Source organism: Megascapheus bottae, chromosome 28 (assembly GCF_031878675.1).
Source record: "Megascapheus bottae isolate mThoBot1 chromosome 28, mThoBot2.hap1, whole genome shotgun sequence".
Taxonomy (NCBI): Eukaryota; Metazoa; Chordata; class Mammalia; order Rodentia; family Geomyidae; genus Megascapheus; species Megascapheus bottae.
Window position 1 is genome coordinate 15,575,954 of NC_143536.1, and position 27,593 is coordinate 15,603,546.

At 43.1% G+C, this 27,593-nt stretch overlaps 1 protein-coding gene across 4 annotated transcripts in view; it reads right to left on the bottom strand.

Moving 5' to 3' along the window:
- Positions 1-27,593, bottom strand: part of Hira (histone cell cycle regulator) — a 101,351-nt gene that overhangs the window by 65,626 nt on the left and 8,132 nt on the right. The window contains exons 2-6 of one of the 4 annotated variants that reach the window (XM_090320620.1): positions 4,895-4,957; positions 3,702-3,726; positions 3,033-3,143; positions 1,773-1,863; positions 360-454 (exon numbers count right to left, since the gene is read on the bottom strand). In XM_090320620.1, coding sequence (XP_090176746.1) covers positions 360-454; positions 1,773-1,863; positions 3,033-3,111 — 265 coding nt within the window. In that variant the 5' untranslated portion in view covers positions 3,112-3,143; positions 3,702-3,726; positions 4,895-4,957. The other 3 variants (XM_090320621.1, XM_090320619.1, XM_090320622.1) reach the window with 3 other exon arrangements.

A 27,593-nucleotide genomic window follows, 5' to 3' on the forward strand; every position in this document is an offset into this window, starting at 1 on the left:
TAACCCTATTGAAAACACACTCAAGGTCTGGCTGCAAAACTTCATTAGGACTTGCTGGTTTCTTAGGAATAAAGTATGTTTATAGGTTTAGTAATCCACAAATAAAGGAACTAAATTCAGTTTAGGAGGCAGGAAGTGAGAAGTTTGATATTATAGGGTTAGGGAAGGGGACTGCATTCAGCTGGACTACTGACTGCATAAGCCTTGAGGGACAAACCAGTAACCAATGGTGATGAAAAGGGACAGCTTAGATACAGGGTTGCTTCTAGAACCAAAGGGTAGCACAGGGAAAGTAGAAGTGATGCTGATTTGAAAGCCACTGTCAGGACCTACCCACCCCAACAGGAAGACCTACTCACCGCCTGAGTGACTCCGGAGGATGGAGACACAGCGCCACTGCTCCACATTGGCAAGCTTACCACTGGAGCCAAACACAGTGCTGGGCCCGATGTACCTGTATGAAACAGGAGTCAGACTGGTATCTCTGGCATTTCAGAAATATTCCCTGTAGCATGGCTTAACATGGCAGATAGTACAAAGCAAAAGCAGACAATGGCTGAAAAGCACTGAGATGTGTGACAAAAGAGCCTGAAAAAAAAAAGGTATCCATGCAGTCACTGAAAAGTTACACAACCACTACAATCTTGCACGGGTAAAATGCTCACAATAGATTAATTCAAAGAAACAGGCCACACAACGTCATATATAATATGATGTCCCTTATGCAAAAGAAAACATATATCTAGTGTAGACATCATCTATGCATGGAATAGAGCAGAGAGATATACACCAAAAATACTAAAAACATTAGCCATGGCTTTCTTTAGGAGGTAGGACTAAGATTCCCCACCCCCACCCCATATATTTTTTTAACCTTTCAAATTGTTTATGTTATTCATAGTGGCGATTTAAAGAAGCAAAATTAATGTTTTGTTTTGAGAAAGAGTCTCATTATGCTGTCCTCGCTTTTCTTGAGCTCCTGAGTTCAAGCAATACTCCTGCCTCAGCTTTCCTAATAGCCAGGGCTATAGCTGGGCACTATCACAAGGGGATCAAAGATCAAAAGCATTTTTAAAGTCTCCCAATAATAAATGAAATGCAATTGGAGGCAGAGAAACCAGGGGAGCCTCAGGTATTAACTCCTTCCGGATGAGCAGTCACATGAAGACAGGCATCACCAAGGCTCAGAACTTCTGTGAATAAAGGGTTTGCTTTGTGAGAGCAAAGAGGTTTGTTTTCATAAAGCTCTCTACCAACCCGGAGAAAACTCATGAGGCAGCCAAGTGGGCCCAGTGGATAGCATGCCTCTGATCTCAAAGCCATGTCCACAGAGCTACTCTGGCTGAAAAATTATGCTGGGTCCAAGCAGGGGCTGCCTCAAGTTGTGGCTGCCTTAGAATGAAGGGAGGTGGAGTTCTGTCTCCCCCATACCCTATACCATCAGAACCTCTTTAGTGGTTTCTTTTACTAGGTTCCATGTCAAATTTCACTTGGAAAAGGAAACAAATGAAGCCACCATGTTAACACTTGAGGGGATTAAGTGCTCCATTTCAGGTAAAAAGCCCTGTATCCCTATAAGGAGGCAGTTGACCAGGACAGCAAGAGGGCCAGTAGCCTCCCAGTTCTCTTATCTGCTCCGGACCTATGTGTGCTTCCTGTAACTAAGTAGGAGCTCTGGGGACATCGGCACCAGGGTGGGAAAGGTGACTTTGATAGAGACCAGCAAAGAAGCTTCTAAAAATTAAGTGTGAAGAAAGGAAAATAATGCTTACGTAGCCCGTTTCCACACCATAATCAGTTTGTCATCTCCCCCAGAAGCTAAATACATCCCACTGTTTGACCACCGCACACAGTTCACACATGCTGGGAAGAAAAAAAATAGTATGATGAAAATCCAATAGTCATGCCCATTTGCTTTATGTAGAACTCGGCAAGATGTAAAGGGTTTATAAAAATCTATCTAATCTATTTAAGGCATCTACTGTGTGAGAGCCCCAGAGAAACAATTCCATTGAAGCACTAACCAACTTGTGCTATAACAAATTATCAGAACAATCTGGAGGGAACAAATATGCATAATCTGAGGATTGTTAGCGGTGAATGAAGCAGACAAGGCTTATTTCCATGAAGGGTGATACATCTAATTATTTCAAAAGGGCTGTCCATTGATGAGATGCATTTCTGACTGGGGACTATTCTCAACATGGAGGCATGTGCTCAAAATGTCAATGTGCCTTTTCCATAACAGACTGATGGAGGGTGAACCTGTAATTCCACTTGTCAGAGCTAAATGTTTAAAGTCTGGATTTTTGAATCTTATCATCATGGCAGATTGAATTACTTGTAAACTAAGATCAGCAGAAATCTTTCAAACCTATACTAGGTCAAAGCTTCCAGCAGTACACACAGCCTGGTCTTTGGGATATGTGAAATATGCCGGATAAAGCTCTAGTTAACAAACAGCCTCTGAGTAACAAGTGGTTGTGCTCCAAGCCCAAGGACTCTGAGAGGCATATTGAGAGGACAAGAACACACACAGCAGAGGAAGAGGCTGACATCCCAAGGCCAGTAACTGTTAATGGGCATCTTAGGGGTGGGCCACTTAGGCACTGCAGCAGGAAAGGAAACCATGGCGCTGTCCAACAGCTTAAAGAGCCCTGGCAGAGAGCCTCGGAGTGACACAGAGCCAATCTGAGACATTTGATTGAGTGAGTTGTCTTTTATACACCCTTCCCCAAAACCCTATTATGTCCAAGTGGCTGGCCCCAAAGCCCCATGGAATCAGGCAGAAACGACTCATGAGCAGGAAATCACCAGAGGTACCTGCAGACTGTCCAAAGATGGTTCTGTGGGCGGGCCGAGTCTTCTGCCGAATAACTCACCCAGGTGTGCAGCCAACATCTGTGCCTTCAGACAGCAGGCCGAGGGGAGTTACCGCCGCACGGGGCCTTATCTTTCTAATTACAAACACATGTGCTAACCTTGGGCACTCTGCCAACACTCAAAGCCTGCAAAGGGCCACTCTGTAATACCTAAGTGATTGTCCATCTGGCAAAGCATCTTGGGAATATTTTCATCCTTCTCGTCATCCTCCTGGAGGACTGGAGACATATTCCAGATCACAACCTTCCCAGAATCCTGCCCTGGAATGAAGGAGCAGAAATTGCTGAATGTGCAAGGAGTAGAAATTTGTTATTGGCATGTAATATTAACTATGGGAAGTCCTTATTGAGCTTCCATAAATCATAAATAATTAGATTTAAGGAGACAGAACTTGAATTACTAATGTAATTTACTACAGAAGTGAAGAAAAAGAAGTACTCAGGGGGACCCAAAAAGAGTTGGATTTAATAGTAGCTGAGGCCAGCTTGACTTTATGAAGAGAACTCTGGACTAGAAATTAGAAAGGGACTGAGCTCTGGTCTGGCCTTTAATCTCCCAGGGACCCCTAAGGGATTCTCTTCCCTGCCCAGGACCCAGACTCCTCATCTGCAAACTAAAGAGGATGGAAAGTCAATGTCCCAGGACCCTTTCAGGCCTGTGCATGTGCACCCGAGGAAGCAAGGAGAAAAGCACAGTCCCTACCAGGGTTTCCCTCCCCTTCAAGGTGCTGCCTGGATCCATGGCTGTTTTCAGAGCTGACTGGACGCTTTGAGACCCAGATTTGAAATGCCCTGAACACAGGAAAAAGGGCTTGTTACCTTCTTATCTGCCCTTTGAAGTCACCTATAGATGGGAGATCAACCAAAAAAAGGGATTTAGGATTCCTATGGTTCATAAGCTGATGCATGGCTCTGCTGAAAACTATATCTGTGCATTTACTAATGATTTCTCTTATTAAGTTTTCCTTTACTGATAATAAAATGATGAAAACACAATGAATGCCTGGAAATTGACATGCCAATGAAATAATAAAATCTTTGAAATTTCCTCTTGGTCAGTATGTAAAAATATTTCCTAAACACCTTTCCTAGACTTTACTATTTCTTCTTATCCTGAGTGGCAGAGGGTATGCCTATCTTGAAGATCAGAAGGATCTGCTGCTAACTCCCCCCTAACCCCCCCAACACCTGATTTGAGGATGCCCTCACAAAGGCAAGACCTAGCAGGTACTATCTGAGGAGGCCTGGCTAGACAGTGAAAGGCCAAGGGGAGCTGAGCCTGTGGGAATGCTACTTCCAATAATTATATATTATCTTGGTTTTCTGGCTTGAAAAATGGTTTTGTCTTTCCAAATGGACCTAAGCTACCCCCCAAAGATTCCAATATATGCTGTGAACAGTAGGATCATATTTTCATATGCTGGGGGCATTCTTTTGTTTGTCCACAGTATATTTCTTGCTAACCCAGTAGAATTCTTGTCTAAAAACTGGTCTTAATACATACTTGCTATTTTAACAATCTGCTCTCCTCTTCAGATAAGAAAAACATGGACAGAGTCTTTGCCCATAGGGATGAAAGGGACCACTTGCTATCCTCCACATTCAATAAGCCTGCTTATGGGGATATATTTACTTTAATTTTAATTCAATAAATAGTAATTAGAACGATAAGCACAATAAAATTACTAATAGAGATTATACTGCAGCCCCAAATGTTTTAGTTTTGTTCAAGACAGGGAAGTGGTATGTAGTCCCAACTGGTCTCAAACTTGCTTGTAGCCCAGGCTGGCTTCAAACTCAATCCTCTTTCCTCAGCCTCTCAAGTGGTAAGATTATCAGGCATGTGACATCATACCCAGCCCCCAGAAGGGTTTTATCTAACTTGTACACTGAGTTACATCCGTATTGAAAACCAACAACTTATCTCTTTACAGTTAACCACGGACAACCAGGAGAAGCAGAGCAGGAAGGCAGGGCAGTGTTGCTCAACCTTGTTCTTTCTATGAACGTACCTTGTCCTCCAGTTGCAAACTTGGTCCCGTCAGGGTGAATATCAACTGAAAAAATCGGCTTGCCTAGAAATGAAGAAAAACACAAACATCTAACCTGGCTTTTATTTACTGGAGAAAAGCAATAGACTCAAAATTTGAAACTATTGATTATTTGATATCTCTAATTGCTGTACCAAGGACAAAATAATAGCAAAAGATAAACTATCCATGGCATGGGTTAGGAACGTGGCTCAGTGATAGAGTACTTGTCTCTCATGTATGAAGTCCTGCATTCAATTCCCCAGTACCACATACACAGAAAAAGTTGGAAGTAGCACTGTAGCTCAAGTTGGTAGAGTGCTAGCCTTGAGCAAAAGAAGCTCAGGGACAGGTGCCTAGGCCCTGAGTTTAAACCCCAGGACTGGCCAAAACAAACAAAACAAAAACCAAAACCTATCCATGGCAAAGAAGGAGCAAGCTAAAGGCGAGAGCTATATCTACACTGTTGGGAAAGTATAAGTAACAAAAGCTCAACAGGCACTCCCTAAGCCTTAGAAATCCCATAGATTTGTAAGCTTGCCTACCACTTCCTAGTGACACTTTTTTAGTTTTTGGTGCTGGTTCTGGAGCTTGAACTCAGGACCTGGTCACTGTCCGAGACTTTTTGTTCAAGGCTAGCACTCTTAACACTTTAGTCACAGCTCCACTTCTGATTTTGAATAGATAATTGGAGATGAGAGTACCTCATAGACTTTCCTGCCCAGGCTGGCTTTGATCCTCAGATCTCAGCCTCCTGAGTAGCTAGGATTACATGCAAGAATCACTGACACCCAGCAAGGGACACATGTTTGTAAAGGCTGACAGCTATTGATAAAAAGTCCCAAGTTATGCAAGATCTTAGTGAATGGAGTACAGAGTAATACTTGAAGACATCTCCCAGTCATATGGGTCTGCACTTGTCTGGTAGCCCGGACAAAGGGATATTCTCTATCCTTCCTTGACTGGCTGTCTGGAGCTAAGCAGGAACAATGCCTGCCCTTGATTCCCTTGTCAAGCTACGACTGTCAAAAAGCCATCCAATTTCACAGAAAAGACCTTTTTCTCATTATCTTGTCTGGCTGAAGCTTCATCATTGGCTGCTAAATGCTCAGTGTCACTTTCTCCTTTTAGGGGAAATGGCCGTAGCTGACTATGGGCCCACCACCTATGCCTAGACCTGTATGAGGAAGCTATGGCTGGCAAGGGTGGACCAGACAAGGAAAAATGTTTTAAGAGCCTTAAAACCAATTAGGCTGGAGAAAGTAAACCAGGGACCTTGTGCCTGATGGGCACAGACCCAACTCTCTGGTCTGTTTCCAAGGCCAAAAATACAGAGCTACAGGTGGCACATTAGTTGCTGTTGAGTTCATCACTATATTTTCAGTCTCTAGCCTAGTGCCTGTTGAACAACAGCTCAATAATATTTGTTAAAGGACAAATTAGCTCACTGTGACCATCAAGCAAGGGGCTACTGCAAGTATCTCTGCATTGCGTAGTGTGCACATGCACACGTCGATACTTGGGTTTGAACTCTGGGCCTGGGCCCTGATCCGAGCTCTTTTGCTCAAGGCTAGTGTTCTACCACTTGAGTCACAGCTCTACTTCTGGCATTTTGTGGTTAACTGGAAATAAAAGACTCATGGAGTTTTTCTACCTAGGCTGGCTTCAAATCACAATCTTCAGATATCAGCTTCCTGAGTAGATAGGATTACAAGTGTGAGCCACTGGTATCTCGTAATTGAGGATGCTCACTGAATCTGTCACCAAAAAGAAGGCAATATGGACAATGGGATGAGGAGCACTGGCTGCAGACTCACATGGCAAGTGAGGTAGGGTGGAACAAGTTGTGGCTGTCTGAGAGCTGTAAAGTTGTGCCAGGGTTCCCATGCATGTATGGAGAATATGGAAAATATGCAAAGGCAATGCCCAGCATAGGTCCAGGACACATCCTCCAGAGTGCAGCTAAATGAGACATAAACTTTCACAAGACAAGGAAAATTCACTTTTCTTCTAACTGGTCAGTATGTGTAGTGAGGGAGACAATACTAGCATGCCAAATATAAGCATCCTACTTTGTGTCAGGAAAAAAGCAGAAAGAAATCCTAAGTTGGGAATCACATGTTCTAACACCTCTAAAACCGAATTCCAAAACAACAAAAACTACCGGGACAGCTCCTTTGCTACTGTCCTGGCAGTCTCTAGACTCAAAGAGAAAGAGGTCCAGTTTTGTCCACAGAAACTATCAAGTTCTGTTATACAGTCGGTTACCACTTTCCTGGGGGCATATGCAGCATGCTCAAAGTCATCCCAAAGCCAGGAGACTTCAGTCTCTGTAGCAGACATAAGTCTGTTCTGAGCTTTCATCGTATGGGCTCATGAAATAAGCTCCCAGACAGCATCAAAGAAGCAGATCTGACAGAAGATGCCCTCAGAGGAGGCAAGAGCCTTCAGAGCCTAGACAGGAACAATACCAATTACTTATGTCTTAATCTTTAAGAGAGGACTACAGAAAACCTCACACAGTGGGATAAGAGAAGAGAAGCCTTAAAAGTACAGTAAGATGGTCCAAAAGGGCTTTTGTGGTTTCTGTCTACTTAGGTCTACAAGAGCATGCCCTGTCCCTTCTAGGTACCACACTTTCCTCCAGGCTGAGAGGCTAGGAGAGAAGTAACTGTAAAACAATGGCTTTTCTACCCATCTGAACTAAGAGAAATCTTTCATGGGAAAGTCCTGAGAAACAAGGAAGGGCATCTGAGGTTAAGGGCCCAGGCCTGAATTATGCAAATGTCACTGCTCCCATAACTATAAGAGCTAGGAGGCCAACTGTGGCAGCCAACGCTGAGATCCAGGCTGAGTTCTGCCAGATACCAGGGGACAGTGACAAAACCAATAAGAGTCCTACAAGATTAAGAAGAGACTTCTCTAAGTGTGCCAAAAATAGAAACAGGAGGAGGAGATCCCAAGGCCTGCCAAACTCCGGAGGTGCCTTCAGGAAGAGTCAGAGCTGTGCTAGGGAACGCCTCATGAACTGTTAATCTTTCCAAGGATAAAATCAACCCTCCTTAGCCTAGAGTGTGCTCTTGCACATCTGATCTGTACTTCAAACTTTGTAGGAGGCTCATTCCAGGCAATTTCTAAATTGCACACAGTATGGAGTACATATTCTTACCATTCTTACTTCACATCTGAGGAGGAATCTAAGGTATACCTGAGGCTCAGAGGTTGCACAAAACCACACTAGTAGAATCCAGATTTCCACCCCCTCACCCAAGAACTTAAGGCTTTAAACACTATAGCATGCTGTCAAGCTAAGTGACACCATCTAGTGCTGCTATGTGAAGGCGAAGGAAGACATGCAAAGCCTAAAGGAGTATGACTGTGTATGGGTAATTACACCAAGTCCTGATAACTTGTTACAGGCCCTGGGAACTGCTGCTGCACGGGACATTTCAGGTCTACATGGGAGATAACTATTAGAGTTTCCTGATTCCTGTCTTTCTTTGTTTTGCTGGTACCAGGGTTTGAATGCTGGGACTGGATGCTGTCCCTGAGCTTTTGCTCAAAGCTAGCACTCTACCACTTAATCCATAGCACCACTTCTAGCTTTTTTGAATAGTTTATTGTAGATAACAGTCTCTGGGGGACTTTTCTGCCCAGGCTGGCTTTGTACTGTGATTCTCAGACCTCAGCCTTCTAAGTAGGTAGGATTTCAGGCATGAGCCATGGGGCACCTGGTTAGGAATCCTGACTTTATGTGCTTCCCTTGTCATGTATTAGAACTGGCCCTGTGACTTGCTTTAACCAAGATGATGTTAAACCCAGTAAGCAAAGTCCACAGAAACTCCAATTAACCAGCAGAAAACTGGAAGTGGCATTGTGGCTCAAAGTGGTATAGTTGTAGCTTTGAGCAAAAAAGAACTCAGGGCCGGTACATAACTCCCAAATTCAAGTCCCAACAAAAAGTTAAAGCAGTGCTGCTCAGTGCCAGGATTAAACCTAAAAAAGGTCTAGCCTTTCTCTATTCACTCTCTCTGAAGAAATCTACATTCCATGTGAGAAACCCAACCATCCTTGAAACCATTATTTCATGAGGGCCCAAGCTGCTATGTGGAGAATACTGATGAAGTACTCTACTCAACCCATTCCAAGTTACAGAACTGAGCAAAACATCAAATGGTTATCACGAAAAGTTTAGGGTAACTTGTCTTAAAACAAGAGATAACCCAGAATGCCAATGTGTTTACTTTCCTGCTTGTCAATTTGAAGAAAGCACTTGTCCTTTTAACCAAAGCAGTTCCACATGATGGAGCATGAATTGTGACTAGAATTAGGGAAGACCAACAATCATTTGCCCTTGGACTGCTTTCCAGTTATATAAGTTTGAGAGACATTATATGATATTGGCCTTCTCAGGAAGTACGTCAGAAATATCTGCACATCACAAGTCACCTTGCTCACCAAGAACACAGGCAGACTGAGCTAGACTATGCCTGATGGCTGGCTGCATGGCTACTAAACATGACCTATGTCCTTTAGAAAGTCATTTGCTCATCCACTGGATACTCCATTCACTCTTGTGGGTATCTACATAGTGCCTAGTGTGGGCTAACAATGAGAAAGTAAAGATGTATCTGGCACATTCCCTACCCTCAGTTTCATATCATATAAATCCCACTGGTAAATGTCCTATAATGGATAGCTACCTGGTAGACTACCACCTAATTCAGTCTGGAGCATCCTGTAGAAATAACAACTGAATTAAATCTCAAAGGTTGAGAGGGCATCAACCAAAAGAGTTGGGAAGAATTTGAAGCAGAGAGACATATAACACAGAAGTAAGAGATAGCTTAAAGTGCTGCTGCAAAGCAGAGCTCAAGAGAGATGCGCAAAGCCTGTCAAGGCCGCATTAAGGAGCTCAGATCTCCTTTAAAGGTACCTCTGGAGTAGGAAATGTCAAGATTAAAATCACATTGTAGTTCCATAGCAGCTGTATGGAAGAAGACTGGTGGTGGGGAAGCTACAGCTTCTGGGACAAGGTGGAAGCAAGGGATGGGAACAGGTTTGGGATTTAGTCTTTACTTCTCTGGGTTCAAACTGCAACCAGATTACTATTAGCTGTGTTGCTTGCAGTAAATTATTGAATCTCTTCAAATGTGAGTATCCTAATCTGAAAAAAAGGATATATTCATCCTTATAAGCATTCTGTTAGATAGCTTAAGATGGTGTGCTACATGTTTCTAAGACATGTCTGTTTCATGTTTCAATGTTTTTCAGACTGGAATGTGCCTTGGTATAAAGGGATGATTGCTTTAGCTGGCATCATTCTTTCTTATTGATGCACAACGGAGTAGATGAAGTATTACAGTAAATCTACACAAAGCCACCAGCACTGGCTGAAAGTGCCTCCTTATAGGTCTACAGCTTTTGGCCTCAGAAAAGCAGTAACTCATTCTGTCTGTAGGAAAGTACCATTTCTAAAGAAAAGAATCTGTGAGAAGAACCTGAATAGAGAACTTTTTCTGTGGCATGGTATTAATAAAATTGTGTTCTTAACTACCCTCAAAGTCTGGCCTTTCTTTGTATATAGACAGAAATAAAGATAACTTAACAGATACCCTAGACCTTGGGATGCCAGATAAGCTTCTCTTAGGATCAACTCTGGACAGAACACTGTCCTTACAGTCTATTTCTTTTCTAAGGCTGGGCTTCTAGGTTATTCCTCCTTAGCCCAAACATGCTTTCCTTCTCCACTGACACTCCATCCATATAGTCTACAGGTGATCACTGAGTATTGCTGGGATTTTGCTGATTTGATAACAGCAGTATAAATGCTTTCCACCTTGCAAGGAATGGAGTTACAATAAGAAAGCTGGAATGATGATCTGGGAACATCAAGCAGAATAATTTCCTCCTTTGCATCAGAGGAAAGATTCCTAGAGGGGAAGAAAGGCAAATGTGCAAACTTAATTTGAGCAGAGAGAGTCGCCAGAGAAGTTGGAAGGTGAAACTGATAATGGCTGGCCCTCTGTACTTAGAGATCCTGCTGTCCTTTATTTTGGGTATTTAAAAATCTCCAGGCTGAGCCAGGCACTGGTGGCTCATGCATATAATCCTATCTACTCAGGAGGCTGAGAGCTGAAGATCACGATTCAAAGCCAGCCTAGGAGGCAGGAAAGCCTGTGAGACTCCGGGCTGTAATATATATATGACAATGCTCAGTAATTAATGTTGGGAAACTGGGCATCCATATCCAGAAAACTAAAAGTGGATCCTAGTTTGTCACTATGTACTTATATTGACTCAAAGTGGATCAAAGGCCTCAAACTAAGACCTGAAACTCTGGAATTACTGCAAGAAGGAATAGAAGAAACACTAGAACTTATAGGCATAGGCAGAAACCTTTTGAAAAGAGATCCAGGGGCACAGCGAAGAGTAGAGAGAGAGAGAACAAATAGGATCACATCAAAATAAAAAGGTTTTACACAGAAAATGGCATAGTTACTCATCTAGAAAGACAACCAACAGAGTGGGAGAAGATCTTTACCAGTAATATATCCAACAAAGACCTAATATCCAAAATATACATGGAGCATAACAAATTAAGCCCTCCCAAAGCTAATAAATGAAGGAACTAAATGAAGCCAAGGAGAGACTTTTAGAAGATAAATGGCAAAGAAACATCCCTGGCCACAAAAGAAATACAAAAGAATAAGCCAAGCAAGAGTGCAAGGCCCTGGGGGTGGGAGGAGAGAAATGGGGACAAAAACATGAGAAGGGGTATCAATGTATGAGAAATAATGCACTTACTACCTGGCGAATGTAACTGTAACCCCTCTATGCATTACCTCAACAATAATAAAAAAAAAAAAGAGTGCACGGCCCTGAGTTCAAGCCCCAATACTAACATAGAAAAACAAAAGAAAAGAAAAAAATATTGGACCTGTTAACTGTCTTGACTTGTGACAGATACAGGTATATACACAGGTGATAAAATTGTATAGTACTGAACACACACATACCAAAATGAGTATAAATGATATTAGGGGAATCTCAGTAAGATAGGCAGATTGTATCCATGTCAATGTAATAATATTAAAAAATGTTACCAGGGGCCAGGAGTTTGGCCTAGTGATAGAGTGCTTGCCTAGCATGCACGAAGATCCTGGTTCAATTCCTTGGTACCACATACATAGAAAAAGCTGGAAGTGGTGCTGTGGCTCAAACGGTAGGGTTGAGAAAATCCAAGGACATGGCTCAGGCCCTGAGCCATGTAAAGCAAAAAAAAAAAAAAAGTTACTAACAGGCAAAATGCACAAAGGGGATCTCTCTATATGTCACACAATAGTGTAAATCATCTACAATGGTCTCATAAATATGCTAGGCTCATACCTTTAATCCTACCTACTCAAGAAGCTGAGATTAGGAGACCAGTGATACCAGGTAAAAAAGTTCAAGACATCCATCTTAGTCAATAAAAGTAGGGTATGGTGGTGTACACCTGTCATGTCAGCTAAACCAGAAGCAGAAATAGGAGGATCCAGTTCCAGTCTGACCCAGGCATAAAAATGTAAGACTTAATTTTAAAAATAAAGCAGGGACCAGGAGTTTGGCCTAGTGTAGAGTGCTTGCTTGGCAGGCAAGAAAACCTGGGTTCAATTCCTCGGTACCACATATGCAGAAAAAAAAGTCAGAAGTGGTGCTGTGGCTCAAGTGGTAGAGCTCTAGCCTTGAGAAAGCCCAAGGACAGTGCTCAAGCCCTGAGTTCAAGCTCCAAGACTGGCAAAAAAAAAAAAGTCGGGCCGGGAGTTTGGCCTAGTGGTTAAAGTGCTTGCCTAGCATGCACGAAGACCCAGGTTCAATTCCTTGGTACCACATACATAGAAAAAAGCCAGAAGTGGTGCTGAGGCTCAAGTGGTAGAGCTCTAGCCTTGAGAAAGTCCAAGGACAGTGCTCAGGCCCTGAGCTCAAGCCCAGGACTGGCAAAAAAAAAAAAAAAAAAGATTAAAAAAAAAAAAGTCACCGGGTGCAGTGGCTCATGCCTGTAATCCTAGCTAAGCTACTCAGGATGCTGAGATCTTAGGATCACAGTTCAAAGCCAGCCCGGGCACTAAAATCAGTGAGACTATTATCTCCAATTAACTTCCAGAAAACCGAAAGTGGTGCTGTGGCTCAAAGGGTAGGGCAGCAGCCTTGAGATGAAGAGCTCAGGGATGGATCCGAGGCCCAGAGTTCCAGTCCCATGACCGACCAAAAAAAAAAAAAAAAAAAAAGTCTAACAGTATGGTTCAATGCCTGCCTAGCAAGCATGAAGCTTTGTTCAAACTCTAGTACTGAAGTAGGGAGACTGGGTCAAAGCAATACCACTTTGTTCTCACAAGCCACTCTGGCGCCTCGCTGTGTGATGGGAGCTTTTCACCCAGCTTCAAAGGCCTAGAGGTAAGACAAGCCATCTGTTGAACTGCAGATACCAAGCTCAGTTGGTAAGGCAAGGAGGATTCTGTTTGAGAGGATATGCTGATGCATCATGTTGTTTAGCCCCAGAGAGGATATGCAAATATATCATGGTGTTTAGACCTAGAGAGAAAAGAAAGCCTTGCTCCTGGTGCCTTTGTATATGTTGGGGCATTGACACCACCCAAATACGTGGGTTTTGTCTTTAAAAGCTTGGTGCAGGCATTGTGCAGGGCTGCAGGTCTTTGAGACAGGAGACTGCCTGCTGATGCTGACTTTCTAGTAAAGAGTCCAGATTCAATTTCTCAAAATATGGCTTCTCTGTTTTCTCGCAACTGGATTTACCTTACAACAGTACTACCAAACACCAAAATAAGGCCTTGCTGCTTGTACTGTGTAAATTTATGCATGTTAGTATATAAAGGTAAATATCAATACATCAAGTTAAGGCACAATAAAATTGAATTTTTTTTTTTAACTCAGGCGGGGTGGCTCACGCCTGTAATCCTAGCTACTCAGAAGGCTGAGATCTGAGGATTGTGGTTCAAAGCCATCCCGGGCACTAAAGTCCATGAGACTCTTATTTCCAATTAACCACTAGGAAAAAAACAAAACAAACCAAAAACAGACCAAAAAAAAAATCCCCAAAAAACAAAAACAGGAAGTAAGGCTAAGGCTCAAGGGCAAGGCCATAGCCTTGAACTGAAGAGCTCAGGGACAGCGCCCAGACCCAGTGTTCAAGCCCCATGACCCACCAAAAAAAAAAAAAAAAAAAAAAAAAAAAAAGGGCCAGGATTTTGGCCTAGTGGTAGAGTGCTTGCCTAGCACGCACGAAGATGGGGGTTCAATTTCTCGGTACCACATACATAGAAAAAAGTCAAAAGTGGTGCTGAGGCTCAAGTGGTAGAGCTCTAACCTTGAGAAAAGTCCAAGGACAGGGCTCAGGTGCTGAGCTCAAGCCCAGGACTGGCAAAACAAAAACAAAACAACTGAGTTTTTTCTTGTGCAAGTGACAAAGTGCATACTCTACAACTAGCAACAAGCTCTCTGGAGAAACCTGTTACCTATAACTAGCTGACAGTCTCCAGAGTGGAACTCCTTATGTCCTTATCCAAGTATGTCCTATCCATCCATGATCTGCCCAGCAGAGTCAAGATCATCCTTAAAAAGGAGAAGTCAACAGACTCTACACAAGTTACACCTTACCACATAAACTGGCTTTTCTACCCTCAGTACTGCCCATCCCCACTGCCACTTAGGTTCTGCTCCTGGACTGCACACTCTTGCCCTTGGCTTTGTAGTGTTCTCTACTTCTAAAGCCCAGATACCTATAGTAAACTCACTTCCACACTCTCTTCAAGTCTTTGCTAAATGTCAACCTCTCATACTTCTAAGTTGCTTATACTGTAAAGACTCTACCTTAAATATACTACTAAATAATATTAGGAGACTGAAATTGAAGACCACAGTTCAAAACCAGCTCAAGCAGGAGAGTCTATGACTCTTACCTCCAATTAACTATCAGAAAAACTTGAGGATGTGGCTCAAGTGGTGTAGCCCTATCCTTGAGCAAAAAAGACCAGGGACAGTGCCCAAGCCTTGAGTTCAAGCGCCAGGACATACACATGTACACACAGGGGCGTGTGCGCGTGAGCGTGCGCACATGCGTGCGCGCGCACACACACACACACACACACACACACACAAACACGCGCACGCGAGATGCTAGGTGCCTGTAAGCCTATCTACTTAAGAGACTGAGATCTGAGGCTCGATGCTTGAAAGCCCAGGCAGAGAAGTCCATGTGATTCTTAACCACCAAAAAGCTGGAAGTAGAGGTGTGCCAATTAGTAGGACACCAGCTAAGCAAGAGCATAAGGCCTTGAATTCAAGCCCCAGTTCTGGCACATACATACAAAAATAGTATCTTTCCTATTCTTAATACTTGGGAAGCTTAAGCAGGTGGATCACAAGTTCAAGGCCATGTGCAAACAAAAGTATTATTCTGCAACCTGACACAAACCAATTGGCCTGGTAGTAACCTGACTCCATTTTTTCTTAACTACTTCTCCCCTTCCTCTAAGGAGGTCTTGCTATATACCAATATCCTTGAATATAAACCCTTGGCTTAATAATTATGTCTGTTTAGTTCATTGATTCACTTCTAATGCCCTAGACTAATGGCTTGGAACCTATCAGGAAGTTTGGTTTTGAATAATTGAAGAAAAGCCCACAGTATAAGTGTGAAATTCGAACTTCTTTTAGTGCCAAGGGTACCCTAATCTCTGGAAGGCAGACTTCTGATATCCTGCTGTGGGACTCAGGTTTCAACAACTGCCTGCAGGTGGGAAGCACCCTTCAAAGCCACTGCTGCTGTTATCTCTACCAGCCTCAACCACAAAAACTTCTCTTAGTCTTCCTTAGTAAGTGCCACAAAATGACAATTCATAGGTGTCAGATGGCTAAGACTAAAAACATTCAACACAGGAAGGAAATTGTAGCAACCATATAAATCTCCCCCTACTCCCCCTCGTCCCCCCCCCCCCAGTCATTTTTGCCAGTCCTGGGCTTGAATTCAGAGCCTGGGCACTGTCCCTGAGTTGCTTCTGCTCAAGGCTAGCGCTCTACCACTGGAATCTCATTTCCAGTTTTTTGGTTTTTTTTTTTTTCTGTTTATGTATTACTGAGGAATTGAATTCAGAGCTTGATGCATGCTAGACAAACACTCTAAGACTAAGCCACATTCCCAACCTCCATATAACCAGTTCCCCCTTCCCTCCCTCCTCTCCTTCCTCCCCTTTCTCCTTCTCTTTCTCCCCCACACCCCAAACTCTCAGCCATCAGCTTTTTGGGTAATTTATTAGAGACAAGAATTTCATGGACTTTACTTCCAAGGGCTAGCTTCGAACTGTGATTCTCAGACCTCAGCCTTCTGAGTAGCTAGGATTTCAGGTGTGAGCCACCAGTACCTGGCTAGATAATAAAATTTCGGTAGTACTGTTTCTTCATAGTCTTTTTTAACTTTTGTTTTTCTAGCATAGTCCTCAAAAGTTTTCTGCAAAATGAATTTCTATAAATCCAGTTTCGTCTATCTACTTTCATTAGAAATGTAATAGGATGGGACTGGGAGTTTGGCCTAGTGGTAGAGTGCTTGCCTAGCATGCACAAAGACCCAGGTTCAATTCCTCAGTAACACGTATACACAGAAAAATCCAGAAATGGTGCTGTGGCTCAAGTGGTAGAGCTCTAGCCTTGAGAAAGCCCAAGGACAGCACTCAGGCCCTGAGATCAAGCCCCAGGACTGGCCAAAATAGATAGATAGATAGATAATAGGATAGCAGGGTAATGGTAGTTCCCACCTGTAATCCTAGCTATTCAGAAGGCTGACATCTGAGGATCGTGGTTTGGAGCCAGCCATGGTAGAAAAGTCCATGAGACACTTTTCTCCAATAATCTACTCAGAAAAAAGAAGCGGTGCCGTGACTCAAGTGGTAGCATGCTAGCCTTGAGTACAAAGAGGCTCAGGGGCAGTGCCCAGGCCCTGAGTTCAAGCATAAGGACCAGCCAGAAACAAAGAGAAAAAAGAAAAGAAATGCTATAGAATTTAACCATTTAAGAGGAAGTCCTACATTACTATGTGGATAGCTAAACAACCATAGTTAAGGAAACAATAAAGCAAAGATTCTGTTCAACTAAACATGCACAATGTTTTTAGCTACTTTATTATTTGCCAGTATGGGACTGTCCGCAATTATATACACTGAAAACAGCGACTTGCTAAGTTAACAGATGGAGATTTGGCTAAGGTCTAAAAGTAATTTCAGATATTTTTATCTTGTGGAGTATACTCAAAATAAAATGTGCTTTATAAAAGCACCTATTGGGGCCAGGAGTTTGGCCTAGTGGTAGAGTGTTTGCCAAACATTTGTGAAGGACCAGGGTCAATTCCTTAATACCATATACATAGAAAAAGCTGGAAGTGGTGCTGTGGTTAAAGTAGTAGAGCTCTGGCCTTGAGAGAGCCCAAGGACAGTGCTCAGGCCCTGAGCTCAAGCCCACGATGGGGAAGAAAAAAGCACCAGCACCACCTCTCAGGGTGGCAGTGGCTCATACTTGTAATTCTAGCTACTTGGGAGATTGAGATCTGAGGATCATGGTTCAAAGCCAGCCTGGGCATGAAAAATCCGTGAGTGTCTCCAATTAACCACTAGAAAACCAGAAGTGGCCCTGTGGCTCAAAGTGGTAAGAGTACTAACTAGCCTTGAGCTAAAGAGCTCGGGGACAGCACCCAGGTCCAGAGTTCAAGCCCCACAACTGACAAAAACAAAACAAAACAACAACAACAAAATCACTCAAGAACAGTGCACTCCATAAGAACTCAAGACTCTGAGTTCAAGTGCCAGGACTGGAAAAAGCGGAAAAAACAAAAAACAAAACAAAACAAAACAAAACCCTGCTTTAGTAGCCAGGGGCTGGTGATTCACCTTTGTAATCCTATGTTGGGGACCGACTGTGGGGTCAATGACCTTGGACCTGACCTTGGACCTACACAACTGTATACACAAGGAAGTAACTCTGATCAGGATGACTTTAAGCAAAGTCAATCAGTTCTTATCATGATGACTTTAAGCAATGTCAATCAGTTCTTATCATGATGACTTTAAGCAATGTTAATCCTTTCTCATTTATCCTATATGTGATTTGTTTACTATTTTGTATGAATGTAGCCTCTGGCAACTCCAAGTTTTAAGAAGAGTATTTAAGGTCGGAACTTAAAATAAACGAGAGAGTCTTAGGCGGCAGTCTGGAGCTCACAGCCTTTTTGGACTTCTGACTTGGGCTGTAGTCCTCCCGAACTCCATCTGTTTGTCTCTCTTCTATTTTTTCCTAGTCCTTGCCCCTATTTCAGGAATCCCAATCCGCGAACCCTGGTTTGCTGCCGGCTGGCCCCGGCAACTGGCGCCCGAACAGGGACCTGAAAATCTGGGACAAGGTGAAGGACCCCCCCTGTGGTGAGTAACACGTCGTAGGACTATTAGGAGAGTGTATAGTCAGGAGAAAAAAAAATTATGGGTCAAGTTAATAGCTATATGTCATATTTACCGATCTTAACAGGCCTACTTGAAGCCCACGGAATGTGGGTGGAAAAAGGGGCACTTCAGAGCTTCCTACAGTTTCTCGAGGAGGCATGCCCGAGGTCTATAGAGGAGGAATTGCAAAAAGCCTGGCAGGGGATAGGAAAAAGAATTAAAGATTATTATAATGTATATGGCCCCGAAAAGACCCCAGTAGAGGCTATTGATGTATATAATTTAGTAAGTGAAGGCATAGATCCTGAACATGAGAATGCTGAATTTGAATTAAGGGAACTTTATGAATTAAAGGACCCTTCTGAAAAACCTGAGACTGAGCCATATGCCGCAGCCCAAGAGAGTCTAAGTGAGATCTTGATAAGGGAACAACAACCAGTAGATATTGAGTATCAGAATTCAAATTTTAATATGAGGGAGGAAAGTTATGATGAGCCGATGGAGGACCGGATAGCTACAATAGAAAAGAGGTTAGAAGAAATGCTACATCTACTATCTAAAATGGGGATAGAGCAGAGAGCCCCTCCAGAAGTAGGAAGGAGATATGACCCTCAGGCCACTATGGTTTCTGATTCTAAATCCTATCCCTCACACCCACCGCCTCCGGCTGCAGCCTTACGGCCTCAATCCCTTTTCCAACCTTTCAAGCCTAAAGGCCCTAGCAATAAGTCCCTTTTAACAGGCACTACAACCAGGCACAGTGCATCGCAATTAAACCTGGCTCAGGCTGCTAGAGAGAGGGAAGTTATTTCAGAGCCTCGATGCTTCCCTAGTTTAGTTGATCAGGATGAACAAGTATACCATCAACCTGTTACTGTTAAACTATTGCAGGATTTAAAGAGTGCCTGCTCCCAATATGGGCCAACTGCCCCTTTTACTCAAGTAATATTAGAGGCCGCGTGTGCTGGTATTGTATGCCCAAATGACTGGAAGCGGCTTGCCAGAGCATGCCTTAGTGCGGGAGAGTACTTATTATGGGAGACAGAGTTCACTGCACAGTGTCGGGCTAAAATTGAAACAAATAGGTCTAAGAACCTGCCTTACACTTTTGATCAGTTGTTAGGAGAGGGAATCTATAAAAACACCGAAGATCAATTGGGTTATGCAAAGGAAGCCTATTTACAAATAAATGCTGCGGCGAGAGAGGCTTGGAAAAGGTTACGTAATTCCCATCGTACAAAAAATTTAGTAGAAGTTAAACAGGGACCGAATGAACCTTATCTAGAATTTTTGTCTCGATTAATGGAGACTGCAGACCACCTAGTACAAGATGAGAACGCAAGGAATATTATAGTTAGACACATAGCCTATGAAAATGCCAACGCCGCCTGTCAGGCGGCTATCAGACCCCATAGGAATAAGGGAGGAATCAATGACTTTATTTCACTATGTGCTGATATTGGACCCTCCCATGTACAAGGCCTCACTTTAGCCGCCGCTCCTCAAGGAAAGACTGCTACTGAATTTCTAAAATATAGAGGCCAGAGGCCAGAGGCCCGGGCTGCTAGACCCCCAGGGCGTTGTTTCTCTTGTGGACAAATAGGACATTGGATGACGCAATGCCCACGCCAGGCCAGGTTAAAGAGAGAAAAATCACCTGGCACATGTCCACGCTGTGGTAAAGGGAAGCACTGGGCTAAAGATTGCAGGTCAAGAACAGATCGCAATGGCCGCCCGCTTTCGGGAAACTGGAGAAGGGGCCAGCCTCTGGCCCCGCAAAACCATGGGGCAGTCCCTCCCTCTTCTCGGCCACAAGTAAATCTTCTAACAACCCCCCAAAATCAGTCTCCAGCCTCTTCCGTGCCACCCCAGGCAGCGCAGGATTGGACCTCTGTTCCTCCACCTGCTCAGTATTGACCCCAGAGATGGGGACACAAGCTCTCCCCACGGGGGTCTTCGGTCCCCTTCCCCCGGGAGTGGCTGGATTGCTGTTAGGGCGAAGTAGCTCAGCCCTTAAAGGGATACAGATTACACCTGGCAAAATTGACCAGGATTTCACTGGAGAAATCAAAGTTATGGCCTCTGCCCCGAAACACGTAGTATCAATCCCAGCCGGTCAAAAATTAGCACAACTAATACTTGTCCCTTTATCTCATGGGGAGACTGCTAATTCTTCTGCCCCATGCGGACAGAGAGGATTTGGATCCTCTGATATCTATTGGGTACAAAGCATAAAACAAGAGAGGCCTGAGATGACTATATTTATACAAGAAAAACCCTTTAAAGGAATATTAGACACAGGAGCGGATGTGTCTGTAATATCTAAAAAGCATTGGCCAGCCCAATGGCCCCTGACAACCTCTATGACTTCCCTACAGGGGATTGGGCAAGCAACTGACCCACAGCAGAGCAGTGCGATCCTTGTTTGGAGAGATGAAGAAGGGCACTCTGGTCATTTTCAGCCATTTGTCTTGGATCATCTGCCAATTAATTTATGGGGTCGTGATATCATGGAAAAAATGGGAGTGTATATGTTTAGTCCTAGTGCTGCGGTCACTAAGCAGTTACTTGATCAAGGCCTCCTCCCCTTTAGGGGACTAGGCCGAGCAGCACAGGGGGAGCTAGAGCCACTCCAACCCCAGTCTCACCCTACGAGACAAGGATTAGGGTATTCTTTAACGGGGGCTGTTGTTTGTCCTGCCCCTCATGCTGATCCCATAAATTGGCTCTCGGAAGAACCGGTATGGGTCGAACAGTGGCCTCTTTCTCTAGAAAAGATCATTGCAGTTCAGCAGCTGGTACAGGAACAACTAGACTTGGGACATGTGGCCCCTTCTAACTCTCCATGGAATTCTCCAATTTTTGTTATAAAGAAAAAGTCAGGTAAATGGAGGCTGTTACAGGATCTGAGAAAGATAAATGCAACTATGGAACTGATGGGAGCCTTACAGCCCGGCTTGCCTTCCCCCATGGCAATCCCAAAGGATACTTATAAGATTATTATAGATTTGAAGGATTGTTTCTATACTATACCCCTGGCGCCTCAAGACTGTAAGCGCTTTGCCTTCAGCGTCCCCTCTGTTAATTTTAAAGAACCCATGAAGCGATATCATTGGCTTGTGCTCCCACAGGGCATGGCAAATAGCCCAACTTTATGTCAAAGTTTTGTAGCTAGAGCCATTTCTTCCACCCGTGAAAAATTCTCTTCTGTTTATATTGTTCATTATATGGACGACATCTTGTTGGCTTGTTCTGACCCTATCGTCGTACGACAAGCCTTTGGACAACTAAAGCAAGATCTGAGCCGCTTTGGCCTTATAATAGCAGCTGAAAAGGTTCAGGAACATCCCCCTTTTACGTATTTAGGCCATATATTAGGCCCACACTATTTTAAAAGCCAAAAAATACAATTAAAAACTTCACACTTAAGAACCCTTCATGATTTTCAGCAATTCTTAGGAGATATAAATTGGCTTCGTCCTTATCTAAAGCTGTCCACAGGAGAGTTAAAACCCCTCTTTGATCTCTTAAAAGGAGATACCAACCCTACATCCTTGCGCAATTTAAATCCCGACGCCGAGAGGGCCATCCAAATCGTAGAAAAGGCAATTTCCCAGCAACAAGTGAACTATTGTGACTACTCTAAACCATGGGGAGTTTACATTTTAGCTACTTCTCACTCCCCAACTGCTGTATTGTGGCAGGATGGCCCACTTTTATGGCTTTATCTACCATCAACACCTGGCAAAGTGCTGACCCCCTACTATGAATTGGTAGCTAATCTGATACATATGTGCCGAGTGGATTCCCGTAAATATTTAGGTCAGGAACCTCATTTTATCTGTGTCCCATATAATTCACAACAACAAGATTGGCTATTCGCCCATTGCGATTCTTGGGCCATTGCTTGGGCCAATTATACGGGAAAAATTTTGCATCACTACCCATCTAACAAACTCCTCCAATTTGCTACGTGTCATACGTTCCTATTTCCTTCCATAGTACGGGCCTCGCCTTTATCTTCTGCCGCTTTAGTATTTACAGACGGATCCTCTAATGGAACGGCTGCTTTGACCATTAATGGGAAAACTCAATCTTGGGTTACGGGTTTTACCTCCGCCCAAGAGGTAGAGTTAGAGGCTGTTTTACAAGCACTCGTCCTGTTACAAGATGAGCCCTTTAACTTATACTCAGACAGCCAATATGTAATTCGTGCTCTTCAAGTCATAGAAACTGTTCCCTTTATTGGAACTACTAACTCCAATATCCAGACCCAATTTCGCCAAGTACAAACTTTGCTTTGTTCTCGCAACCACCCCTGTTTTTTTGGCTTCATTCGAGCTCACACTAATCTTCCTGGCCCTTTAAGTGAGGGTAACGCAGTTACTGATTCTTCCACCAGAGTTTATTTAACTCAAGTTGAACTTGCTAAGCAGTCACATGCCATCCATCATCAAAACAGCCGAGCCTTGCGCCGACAGTTTAAATTATCTAGAGAAGCGGCACGTCAAATAGTTAAAACTTGCTCCAACTGTGTGCCCTTCTCACCAGCTCCTCATTTAGGTATAAATCCACGAGGACTGCTTTCTAATCACATTTGGCAGATGGATGTCACACATGTTCCATCATTTGGCCGATTAAAATATGTTCATGTTACTGTAGATACTTATTCTAATTTTATCCTAGCCACCCCCCTTGCTGGGGAAGCTACTAAACATTGTATTTCTCACTGCATTCGATGTTTTGCTGTGATGGGGATTCCCTCGCAAATAAAAACAGATAATGGCCCTGGCTATGTAGGCCAAGCATTTCAGTCCTTCTGCCATTCTTATAATATCACTCATATTACAGGCATTCCTTACAATCCTCAAGGTCAAGGCATCGTGGAGAGAGCTAATGGATTATTAAAACATCAAATTGCTAAAATACAGAAAGGAGAGTCGTATCCCGCTACTCCTGTGAATATACTTAATCATGCTTTATTTGTTTTAAATTTTTTGAATCTGGATTCAAATAATTTATCTGCTGCTCAGCGATTCTGGGAAAAAAGAGAGCAGCGTGCTTTTGCCTTAGTAAAATGGAAGGATCCCCTAACTGGTGCTTGGCACGGACCAGATCCTGTTCTAACCTGGGGTAGAGGGCATGTATGTGTTTTCTCACAGGAAGAAAATGATGCCCGCTGGCTGCCCGAACGCTATGTTCGGATTGTGGAGAGTGACAGTGGTCATCCAAGCAGCGACCCACTGGACCTTCACCCCCAACCCTCCAGTAATGCATCCAGTAATGCAGAAAAGACCTGAATTCATGTTTTTGTGTTAAGTGTAAAAGTCTCTGTTTCTTTGTCTTGTTCATGTTACATATTTTTTCTTGTCCAGTTTTGTCTTTGAAATTGGTACCAGTTTTAAATATGGATCCTTATGTTTTTTCTAAAGTTTTGTTTTGAACCTGGTTCTCACCTGCAAGAGTAAAATTGGCAAAGCTCTCTTGACACAAACTTCCGGAAAATGAATGGCCAATATTAATTTTGTGCACTTTAAAATCTTTGAGTATGAATGTGTGTGAATGAGTGAGTGAACATGTTCAAGGTTTAATCAAGAAAATCATTTATGTTTGAATTATTGCATTGTTTTAAAGAGGGGGGAGAATGGAATGTTAGATCAAAAAAAATGTACTTGATGATTGTATGACAGCTCTTAAGTCCCATTAAGAAGGTCGAATCAGTAGATTGGAGAGAGAACTCCGAGATCATAAAGGGAGGCACTTGGAGCAGAGAAAAGAGCCTCAAGAACCTACTAGTAAGGTCCCAGAACAGCAGAGACTGATCACGTTGAAAACGACTGCAGCTTCTGAAGAATGAGGAATTGCCAGCACTTCAGATCCACCAACAGCCAATATCAAGCCAACTGCTGTTGTTTCTACTCCAAGTAAAGTGACAACTGAAGCTATGGTTGGGAACAAATCAACACCTATGGCCAGTAGCCGTCCAATGGTCACATCTGCAACAGTCACCAATCGAACAACTCCGCAGTTCTAAGCCCCAGATGGATGAATTCCCCCCCCGAGAGGAATCGCAGTCAAGGATGGGATAAGAGGGGACGCTCTCTGACCAACCTAAGACAGGGCCTTCAGCTTGATCTGAAGAAGTTCCCCATGACGGGTAAGGCAGAGTCAGCGATCCACCCAACCCAAGACAAGCAAGACCGCATCTTTTAAAAGACAGACGGGGGAGATGTTGGGGACCGACTGTGGGGTCAATGACCTTGGACCTGACCTTGGACCTACACAACTGTATACACAAGGAAGTAACTCTGATCAGGATGACTTTAAGCAAAGTCAATCAGTTCTTATCATGATGACTTTAAGCAATGTCAATCAGTTCTTATCATGATGACTTTAAGCAATGTTAATCCTTTCTCATTTATCCTATATGTGATTTGTTTACTATTTTGTATGAATGTAGCCTCTGGCAACTCCAAGTTTTAAGAAGAGTATTTAAGGTCGGAACTTAAAATAAACGAGAGAGTCTTAGGCGGCAGTCTGGAGCTCACAGCCTTTTTGGACTTCTGACTTGGGCTGTAGTCCTCCCGAACTCCATCTGTTTGTCTCTCTTCTATTTTTTCCTAGTCCTTGCCCCTATTTCAGGAATCCCAATCCGCGAACCCTGGTTTGCTGCCGGCTGGCCCCGGCAATCCTAGTTACTCAAGGCTGAGATATCAGAATCACAGTTCAGAGTCATCCCAAAGAGGAAAATCCATGAGACTTTTGTATCCAATTAACCACCAGAAAACCAGAAGTGGCCCCAATGCTCAAAGTGGTAGCCTGCTAGACTTGAGCAAAAGAGATTTTTGCATACACATAGAAACACATCAAATGAGTTATATAATGCCATGAGGGTAGAGTGTCCTGTATGCAGTTTATGTTTAACAATAGCTTTGTCCTCTGTCAGTGCTATCAGCACTCTATCCCAGCAGCTATAAAACTCAAAAGGCACCCCCCCCCCCGCATCTGACTCCAAAGTAGTTTTAACAAGGTTTCTTTTTCTATTTTTGAATCTTTCCTAAATTGAACTATGTTGTTTTTATCATTAGGAAAAGTATTTTAAAATTTATTAAGTTAAGCTGGGCGTGGTGGCTCATGCATGTAATCCTAGCTACTCAGGAGGCTGAGAACTGAGGATCGAGGTTCAAAGCCAGCCCAGGCACTAAAGTCCATGAGATTCTTATGTCCAATTAACCACCAAAAAATCAGGAGTGGGGCTGTTGCTCAAGGGGTAGGGTGGTAGCCTTGAGCTGAAGAGCTCAGGGACAGTGCCCAGGCCCAGAATTCAAGTACCATGACCAACCAAAAAAAAAATTATATGTATATATACATATATATGTACGTATGTATGTTAAAAGCACGAAAACAGCTTTAGAGTGGAGCTTGTGTCTTCCAAAGGGAAAGGTAAGTGAGGTCACGGCTGCTGGAGGATGGTCCTGTTTTTGGTCTCATTCATTTGGCTGGTCCTGTCTACATTTGAATCTGGAAATTTCCCTCACAAATCTGCCCCTATCTGTGTTACTGAGTTCAGATGACAGCAACTCTTCTCACAGAAGCAATCCTGTTTTCCCTTATTCTACTTTCCACTTTTCACCTTGTTGATTCCACATTTCCAACAGATTCACAGGGACATTCAGATATTTCTTATCTTGATCAAGGAATAGGTTATAGAGTATATAGCCTTTTGTCAAATCTCATCAAATTATATCTGGGCATTTCATCATATAGGTAAAAAGAACTTATTTATAACTAGATAAGGTGGTACATTTCTGTAATCCCAACACTTATGAAACTAAAGCAGGTAGATCAAGAGTTCGAGGGCCAAGAGTTGGCCTAATGGTAGAGTGCTTGTCTAGCATGCACAAAAACCTGGTTCGATTCCTCTGTACCAAATACAGACAAAAGGCAGATGTGGTAATATGGCTCAAGTGGTTGAGAGCTGGCCTTAAGGAAGGCCCAAGGACAGTGGTCAGGCACTGAATTCAAACCCCAGGACTGTCCCAAAAAAAAAAAACAAAAACAAAAACAATTTGAGACAGTTTGGGCTATATAATGAGATTATCTCAAAAACAAATCAACAGTTTATTTATGGCAGAGAGCTTGCCTAGCACAAGAGAAGCCCCATGCTCCAAGACTATCACTAAACAAAAAACTGCCTATGTGTGTATAGGTAAAATATGTATAATGTATCATATTACTACATTCACACTGTATCATTGTGTACATTATATTCTATGTAATATACAAAATATAGCAAGTAATATATAAATATTTTGTATAAAATGCATAAGGTATCCTTATACATTGTGTAATATTGTGTATTCCTTATCTACAATATTTAGAACCAGAAGTATTTAAGATTTTACATTTAAAGTAGAACTGTGGCTAAAAGTGGTAGAGCATACATAAATGTATGCTCATTTAAATATATACTTGTCACTATCTTGACCATTGCTATCCTCCTGGTCCAACCATGATCACATCTTGACTGAATCATTTAATAGTCTCAAAACGGGTCTGGCCTAGTGATAGAGTGCTTGCCTAGCATGCACAAAGACCTGGGTTCGATTCCTCAGTACCACATACATAGAAAAAAGCCGGAAGTAGTGTTGAGGCTCAAGTGGTAGAGCTCTACCCTTGAGAAAGTCCAAGGACAGTGCTCAGGCCCTGAGTTCAAGCCTCAAGACTGGGGAAGAAAAAAAAAAAAGGTCTTCCAGCTCTCTTACACTCAATCTATTCCAGTGTATCAGGCAGAAAGACCTCCAAGTCAATGAGTCCTCTGTTTCCAATGCAGCACTGGCAAGTACAATAACAACCCTGCTATTTCTCAAACTAGTAAGACAAGTTCTTGTCCATCTCTCTGCCTGAAATGCTCTATCCTCACATGGCACCATCCTCACCTCCATCTGGCCTACCATGGATGCGACGGGGGCAAAGGTCTTCACGCATACCTTCCCACAAGATCATAGTTACACAAAATGTGAAACCCTATCTAATAAACAATAGGTGCAAAAAGGGCCTTTAGGTATGGCTCAGACGTAGAACATCTGAAGGCCAGGAGCAGTGGCTCACGCCTATAATCCTAGCTACTCAGAAGGCTGAAATCTGAGGATCACAGCTCAAAGCCAACCCCGACACAAAATATCTCCAATTAACCACCA